This window comes from Theropithecus gelada, chromosome 2 (genome assembly GCF_003255815.1).
Source record: "Theropithecus gelada isolate Dixy chromosome 2, Tgel_1.0, whole genome shotgun sequence".
Classification (NCBI taxonomy): Eukaryota; Metazoa; Chordata; class Mammalia; order Primates; family Cercopithecidae; genus Theropithecus; species Theropithecus gelada.
Window position 1 is genome coordinate 93460525 of NC_037669.1, and position 8952 is coordinate 93469476.

Below are 8952 nucleotides of genomic sequence, written 5' to 3' on the forward strand. Positions count from 1 at the left end.
GAGGACGCTATGGAGAATGAGAGCTCCTCGATGAATTCCCAGAAGACCTATCCCGACCAGCTCCAGGCCAGGTACCACGCCTGCAAGGGCAGGAGCAGCATCGCACCTGCCTCCTAAGTGCAGACCCTAAAGCAGGAGGTCTCCATCAAGGGCAGTTTTCTCAGAATTACCCTAACCCCTTGGTCCTGGGCAGGGGTCTGGCTGGACATAGTCTGGAGTGAGGATCTGAGTGAAACCGCACCGCGAGGGCGACATTTCCCACTCAGACAAGGAATCTGGCAAGACCAGGGTCTGGCAAGTCGGCTCCGCCATTTCCACCCCTGGAGGCCCCGGCCTCGCCCCCTCGTGCCTCGCAGGCGCCCTGGTTCCAGCCAACCCCCGGCAGGGGCGCGAGCTGTGGGGAGAGGGGCAGCCGGTATCCATGACATGTCCTCTGGCGGCGGCTCCCTGGGCCTCCTGGCCTGGCTCCTGCTCCTTCAGCCCTGGCCCTGGCAGAACTGGGCGGGCAGGGCGGCGCCACTCCTTCCCTCCGCTCTCCTCTCAGAGGAGGGCCGCGAGAACCCCAAAGCGAGCCCGGCCTCAGGACCTGCGGCGGGCCCCCCACCCAATCTGTTTACGTCCTTCCCAGGTGACTCACTGCGTGGGGGGCCCGCAGGCGGAGGTTGGGCGCCAGGCTGGGGCAGGTGCTACCTGGTAGCCCGGGGAATCTGAAGCGTGGCTCGGAGCCCTGGGGGACACGGCTCCTTCTTGGCTGTCGTCGGGGCACCCCGGGGAGTCAAGTCCTGTGTCTTTGAGTGAGTTCTTCATCCTACACTATCCTCACCCCAGTGTGTGGCCGAACCCCTCTGAGAATCGTGGGAGGAGTGGACGCGGAGGAAGGGAAGTGGCCCTGGCAGGTGAGCGTGAGGGCCAAAGGCAGGCACATCTGCGGCGGCACCCTGGTCACCACCACGTGGGTGCTGACGGCAGGCCACTGCATTTCCAGGTGAGGAGCGACACGCGGGGCTGGGGGGCCTTCTGGGGCCAGGCCGGCCCCCTCAAGCACCCACTGAGTTCCATTGCCCTGGCAATTTGGCAACAACGAAACAAAACTCACAGTGAAGCCGGAGGGGGTCTCTGCATTGGTCGTCTTGCTATAGGCATGTCTAAGTTGGGCAGGCAAACCAAGTTTGAGAGTGATCAAGGAAGGGTTTTTGGTGATGGAGATGGGGTGGTAGGGGTAGTGGCCCGGGAGATTGAGGCCAGTTTGAGAAACATTGGAAATGTATGGAAAAGGCACAAAGGATGTTTCCTAGGCCTTTTCTTAGAGGCATGTCATCTCTCCCACAGCCGCCTCCATTACAGTGTCAAGATGGGAGATCGGAGTGTCTATAAGGAAAACACAAGTGTGGTGGTCCCTGTCCGAAGAGCTTTTGTCCACCCTAAGTTCTCAACAGTTAAAGCCGTTCAAAATGACCTTGCCCTTCTCCGGCTCCATCATCCTGTGAATTTTACCTCAAACATCCAGCCTATCTGCATCCCTCAGGAGAATTTCCAGGTGGAAGCTAGGACCAGGTGCTGGGTGACCGGATGGGGCAAAACACAAGAAGGTGGTGAGACTTCAAGGCAGGAAGCAAACTTAGGGCAGAGAGGAGGCACCCTTACCCCTGGAGTAGACAGGAAGGCTACAGAGAGGAGCAGGGAGGCAGACTGCCTGGTGGGTGGCAGGTTGTGAGGGACACGCAGTTTAGCAGCTGTCAGGGTCATGGTTCCTGGTTGTCTTGGGTGACACCAGAAACTGGGTTGAGTTCTTTTGTTGCGACACAAATATTTGATGGCAGCCATTTAGGAAGACTTTTGTCCTGGGTACTGGAGTTGCTGAGCCAGGAGAAGAAGAAACACATGGGCAACATCTCCTTCTGTGGATTTGTGGGGGCACTGTGCTTGACTGGTTTGGGGGGATTTTTAGGTTCCCTGGACAGAGCCAGATGCCATAAAGTTCTCCCCAGGAACACCTCAGAGGGCAATGAGTTGTCTGCCAGTCAGAGCTGCTCTTCATTGGAAGCACCTGCCTTGGTGGATAGGGTATTTTCTGTTCCTGGAGATGTAGAGAGAACCAGAAGACTCCTGTTGGTGGGGTGTAGGCCCTCCTATCCCTGGGGAGAAGCTGGATTTGGTACTTCTGGGGCATTTTCTGCCTGAGAGTCTGTGATCCTGCTCTAGACAGTAAAGATGCTTTACTGATGCACAGGACACACTCTCACTATTACTACTGATACTTAGAGTGACGATACTTGGTTGTCATTTCTCAGGTTGGCAAGGCCTTGCCTCTCCCTCTCCTGAAATATTCTTCCTGTTTCTGTCTTGGTTTTGTTTCTTACATCCTCCTCTCCTCATATCAACTTTGGGCCTTCTGTGTCAAATGAGAAGAATACTCACTGCCTTGTCTTTTTCCAGAGGGATGCTGGGTGCTTAGGGGCCTATTGTCCACTTGTGCAGATCTGATGATCTTCTTTGACAGGAGAGAGACTTACATCAGAAATTCTCCAGGAGGTGGACCAATACATCATGCGCTATGAGGAATGTAATAAGATAATAAAAAAGGCTTTGTCATCTACTACGGATATAATTAAAAAAGGGATGGTCTGTGGCTATAAAGAACAAGGAAAGGATTCTTGCCAGGTAAGTTCATGGATCCTTTCCCCATTCCCAGATGGCAGAGTCTGGGTTATTTGCTGCTTCCTCTATTCACGCCTAGTTGAGTTAAAGAGATTCATAAAGGGAAACCTGCCATGGCTGCCCTAACTTGGCCTGGTCTGTTCTTTCAAAAGGGAGGAGCACTGCCTGGGGGCACTGCTGGTGTGTGGGAAAGTTGGGGTGGGAAATGCTAATAACATATGCCGTACTAATTGAGGTCCTCCTATGTGATACTCACCATGCCAGTGTGGACATTAACCCTCATTATCTCAGTTAACCCACACCACAACCCTGCAACATAAACATCACACCCCTTGTATGAATGTGGAAGGCGAGATCCAAGGACGTTACTCAGGATCCTCCTGTGAGTACCAACTCCCAGACCCACGCTCTTCCCTCGGCACCAAGCTGCCTTCCTGAGGAGGGGCCATTTGAGCTGGGTCTTAGAGAATGAGTATTTGGATTTCTTGGAAAGAGGAAAACAGCATTGTAAGGAGAGTGAATAGCATGTGCAGTGGCTCAGAGGTCTGAGGGTACTTCTCATGTTAAGGGACACTTTACACATTTGGAGCAATGAGGCAGCAGATGTGGCTGAGAAGTGGGTTGGAGTCAGAATGTGTATGGCTTGGAGTGCAGTGCCGATTTTCTAGATTTTGCTCTGGCAGGACTTGGGAGGGGGCTTTGGTGAGCATAATTAGATTTGCCTTTTCGATAAATGACTCCCTGAGCTGTGTGGTGCATAGACAGAAGTCTAAATGCTTGTTTTCATCACCTAGGCCGTGATAAATTGAGTCCTGAGCAGTGCCTGGAGCAGGGAGGCAAGTGAAGGTGTTTTTGAGGTTGACCTATCCATTCTTGTTGACTGACTGCATGTAGGAGTGGGGGTGAGGGAGAGGTTCAAGAGGACCCTATTTTTCTGACTGAGATGGTTGGTCAGCAGAGGAGGTTTGGGAAAGGACATGCAGAATTCTGCTTGAGTTGGAGGGTGTGGAGCTGGCTATGTAGGTTAGGAGTTGTAGAGAAACTTCAGGCTAAATACAAGGGTTTAGGGGGCTGCCATGCTGAGGTGATGTTCAAGACGTTTAACAGCCACTATGGTTTGGAAAATGAGAAGTCATCATTTTCTCAGAGCATATTAAAGTTTTCCCCTTAACTTTTTAGTTCCCATGCTCACATATTCAGTTGTCATATTCACAGAAATCTGGGCAGTGGGGCCTTTGAGGTGCTGGAGGAAGCCCTATGTGTGCCTGTCTCCTCAACACCTTGTAGTACAGTCAGTCTGCTCTGATATAGATCCTATTCAATTTCTGAAGTTCGTTTCTTTCTCTTTCTCCAGGGAGATTCTGGGGGTCCCTTGGCCTGTGAATATGATGACACATGGGTCCAGGTAGGGATTGTGAGCTGGGGCATTGGCTGTGGTCGCCACGGATTGCCTGGAATTTATACAGAAATTGGTGTCTACAGTAAGTGGCTGATGGCAGTGGTGGCTCAGGCTACCTGTTCGTATCCAGCAGTGTTCCTCATTTTACTCCTGCATCTGCTGCGGCCCCTGGGCATCCTGGTGGCCCTGTGATCACCCCAGCCCACTTCCCTTTTGTTTCTGAGTCTTATACTAGGCCTCTCTTCCAACCTCCCACTCCTTCCCAATGCCCTTTCTGCAAATCCCAGTTGGAATCCATGGACCGTCTGGAGATCCATACAATAGAGCATGGCAGGGAGACTGGGGCCTGGAAAGTGCCCCTGCCTGGTGCTCTGGTCACCTGCCTGAGCCACGCCTGCACCAGAGCTGTGCTCTGGCTGGTGGGAAGGAGGGAGTGAACCGATTGCAGCTAGAGGGCCAGCCGCCCTGCCAGATGGGCCACGGTGACTCATCAATATCTGGGGGAACACCTATCAAAGAAGAGACATCATCAACGGTGAAGCAAGCGTTCAACGTGGTTCTGGTGTCAGGGCTCCCACCTGAGACTCTGTGAAACCAGCCAGCTGGGTGATTGCTCAGAGAGTGAAGGAGGCGTTACCAGGTCCCTGCAGAAATGTGAGGCCTGGGACCTCCACTCTGGCTCCACTGTCTGGGGCTGGGAGAAGATCCCCTGCAGCCCAGTGTGGATCCATCTGCGAGTGGACAGCCTCTGCCACATCAGCTCTCTTGCGGCAACCCATTCTTGGCACTCCCTTCCTCAGTGCCCTAGTGGCCACTTTCAGGGACACTGCAAGTTGTATTGAGTCTGTTATGGAGTGTGGAGTTTTCAGAAATCAACTAAATAAATATTCGGAGAGTCTCCCGTGTTCTGTGTGTCTACTGGCCTGGTTACTGGGGACACTGAAGAGAACTTACCTCACATTAAACTTAGGAAGATGTTGATGATTCTTTTTAAACTAAAGAGTGATAGGGGTAGTCTCTACCTACCCAGTTGTGAGTTGGATGGGTGGTTTTAGACAGTTGGGTTTTTCTGCCTATGCTCTCCATGGCCATCAGCATTTCCGCATGGAGTTTTGTAGCTGAATTTGCTAGTCATTGCATCTGGAAAGGAGAAAGTGAGAGAAACTGGAAGCAAGAGAGGGGTCAGGGCACTATATCCCAAACGACATCCTCCATTTTCTGCCTATTTCTGCCTCTCCTTCTCCAAACCTTGAGCAACAGATCACTTTAATCAGGCTCTATGGAAAACACAGGGCTGAGGGTTAGGGAGATGATGGGTTGGGGTGCTTACCGATTCTGACCATTTCCCTCGTTACCCTGTGGGTCCCAGGGTAGTTCTTTGATATGATGCAGACCACATTATTGCTTCCAGTTTCCTCCTTTGTTTATGAAACATTGAAGTTGCCTCCTTTTAGGAGAGGATTAGTGTGTTTTGCCTATGGAAAGAAGGTGCATGTGAATATGTACATGAATAAAGATTGGTAGAGGCTGAACAGTGGCTCACACCTGTAATCCCAGCTCTTTGGAAGGCTGAGGAAGGCAGATTGCTTGAGCCCAGGAGTTTGAGACCAGCCCAGACAACATTGCTAAATCCCGTCTCCACTAACAATACAAAAATTAGCTGGGCATGTTGGTGCATGCCTGTAGTCCAAGCTACTCGGGAGGCTGAGGTGGGAGGATTGCTTGAATCTGGGAGGTCGAGGTTGCAGTGAGCTCAGATCACGCTGCTGCACTCCAGTCTGGGCAACAGAGTGAGACTTTGTGCTGCACTCCAGTCTGGGCAACAGAGTGAGACTTTGTTTCAAAAAAAAAAAAAAAAAAATGGTAGAGATTGGTGGATAACTACTGCTGTGATTACTATCAGATCAGATTTGCATGTTATTGAACCTCATATAAATGGAGCCATACAGCAAATGCTCTTTTGTGTCTGGCTTCTTACCCTCCACGTATTTTTTCCATACGTGGTTTTTGAGATTCATCCATATTGGACCTAGAATTAACCGATGCAGATAACTATTGGATTTCAAGACCTACTATAAAGGTATGGTAATTAAGATAGTGTTGTATTGGCATAAGGTATTATGCTGGAGCCCTGTTGATTCTAGTAGGGATGGCACCGTATCCAGGAGGCTGAAGAAAAGAGCTGGAGGCAGTGAATGAGGCATGGGGTTTATTGGAGGGACTTACATACAGGGGTGGTCCAGTGGCAGCAGGGTGGACAGGAGAACTGCTACTGTTTGTAAGAAACATGCATTTTCACCTAACACCCTCCACCTAGCAACCTCCATCTAATCCAAAACAAAGGGCCTTGATCCCCCTATATGGCCTGTGTTCCAAGGGATGGGCTGGGCATTCAGATGTCTTTCATAGATAAGGAGGGAATCTGTAGGTTGGCCACTCCTGGATTCCTTAGCTCAGGACTTTGAATACACATTCTTCTTAGATGGTAGGGTCATTCTCCAGATATGCTTAAGTTAAATTATTGCTTTCAGGTGCATTTGCCATACATATATATATCAATGAAACAGGATAGAGAGTCCAGAAATAGGCCCCCACCCATATGGCCAATTGATTTCAACGAAAGTGCTGAGGTAATTATATGGGGGAAAGGGTAAGTCTAATAAATGGTGCTGGAATGATGGCATATTCCTATGCAAAAAAAAAAAAAAAAAAAAAGTGAGCCTTGATCCTTACCTTGCATTGTGTAGAAAAATTAACATATTATAGAACCAAATATAAAACCTGAATGTATAAAACTTCTCTAAGAAAGCTTGAAGAAAAATCTTTCTGATCTTTGTTAGGCACAGATTCTTTAAATATGATTCAAAAAGTATGTACCACATAAGAACAGAATGATACATTGAATCTCAACAAAGTTAAAATCTTCTGCTCTTAGAAAGACAGTATTAAGAAAATGAAAATAAAAGCCACAGACTTGAAGAAAATAGCAACAATGTTCACTGTTAAAGAAAAAATTATTCAGTAATGTTTATTAAAGCACAACAAGGAAGACTTTATTGAGAACCAACAAAACAGGTTTAAGGATCACTACAATAGGGTCTCCCTTCCAGGGTGAGGAAGAGAGACTGGGCTCAACTTTGAATACAGCGTAGACATGTGGGAATTTATAACCAAAGAGAAGTGTGGGGATCAGTGGATGGAACATTATTGAGAAGAAATATCAGGGGTGTCTTAGTTCATTTGTGTTGCTTTAACAGAATACCACAGTCTAGGTAATTTATAAAAGAAGATTTATTTTTTACTGTTCTTGAGGCTGAAAAGTCCAATCTTAAGGTGCTGGCAGCTTGTGAGGGCCTTCTTTCTGTGTCATCCTGTGGCAGAAGGCAGAAGGGTGAGAGGGAGGGAGGGAGGGAGAGAGAGAGAGAGAGAACTTATAACCTGAAGCCGTTTCATAATTAGCTTTAATTCTGATATAAAATTTGTTATAATGTATTGATTGGTGGAGCCCTCATGACCTAAACACTTCCCATTAGGCCCATCTTCAGACACTTTTGCTTTGGGGATAAAGTTTCCAACACATGAACTTTGGGGGACACAGTGAAACCATAGTAAGGTGTAAGGGGGATCCTGGCTCATCTGACCTAACAGGATTCTTGCTTAAGATAGGCCAGAGTGATCAGACATCACCTGGGGGATGGGAGAGGATGAGGAAACTGATCAGATAATGAGGAATATCAGATAGCAAGAATGGGAGTTCTGGCTAAATGGACTTAGCAGAGTTCTTTTGGTAAAAGCAGATTTTACGAGAAAGTGCACAGACAGATCTAGGAGAAGATTTAGATGCCTGACTAAAGTTTGGTCAGGCAAATAACTTTTGTCACCATTCAAAGACTTATATATGAATGTTTATCACATCTGTATTCATAACAGCCAGGATCTGGAAACAATCCTAATGTCAACAGTTGAGTGATGAAATACTACTCAGCAATAAAAATAATACACTTTTGTTCATTTAAAAATAAATGAAAAAGTAAATAACATTTAAAAAGAAAAAGAATAAAAATGAACTATGAATACACAAAATGATATGGATAAAATTTAAAAAACATTATGTTGAGTGAAAGAAATTACACTCCCTCAATTTAGATTGCAAGTAGTCTTCCAAGTTAGCAGAGCAATTGAGGACTTTCCTATTGCTGGTTAGGGACTGTCCCTCACCACACGTTTGTCCTTTATGACTTCTTTGGTGCAAGTGCTATGTCTTCACTTAATGACCTTTAAGGTTCCTCCTATAGGTCAGCAGTATGAGCTTTAAAAGCTAGCTTTACTGGCCGGGAGTGGTGGCCTGCAATCTCAGAACTTTGGGAGGCTGAGGCGGGTGGATCACGAAGTCAGGAGATTGAGATCATCCTGGCTAACATGGTGAAACCCCATCTCTACTAAAAACACAAAAATTAGCCAGGTGTGGTGTCTTGCGTCTGTAGTCCCAGCTACTCGGGAGGCTGAGGCAGGAGAATCGCTTGAACCTCGGAGGTGGAGGTTGCAGTGAGCCAATATTGCACCACTACACTCCAGCCTGGGTGAAAGATCAAAACTCTGTCTCCAGAAAAAAAAAAAGCTAGCTTTACCTTTTACACACACACACAAAGCTAGCTTTACCTTTCACACATGTTACTTTCTTGCAGGTCACCAGTTGCAAAACAGAAATTTCAGACTACTAAACACTTGGGTCTTGAGTAGCTGGAGGAGTAATGAAAAGGAAAGAATGAAGATTCCGAAGTTACCCAACTTCTTTTCTTTCCTACACTTCTATGTGATTGCCTTATCTAAGAAAGTCAGATGTCTCACAGCAAAGGGTATGGGAGGAGAAGGGAGTAGCCAAAGAGATTCTGAGA

General features: G+C 47.8%; 1 protein-coding gene across 1 annotated transcript; it reads left to right on the forward strand.

Annotated features, from left to right (window-relative positions):
• The first annotated feature begins 426 nt into the window (after positions 1-426).
• Positions 427-5581, forward strand: PRSS42 (serine protease 42). The gene is made up of 5 exons (XM_025377759.1): positions 427-640; positions 829-985; positions 1330-1589; positions 2501-2661; positions 4013-5581. Exons 1-5 carry the CDS (start codon positions 427-429, stop codon positions 4247-4249), a joined length of 1029 nt encoding a protein of 342 aa, XP_025233544.1. The 3' UTR covers positions 4250-5581.
• The last annotated feature ends 3371 nt before the right edge of the window (positions 5582-8952 follow it).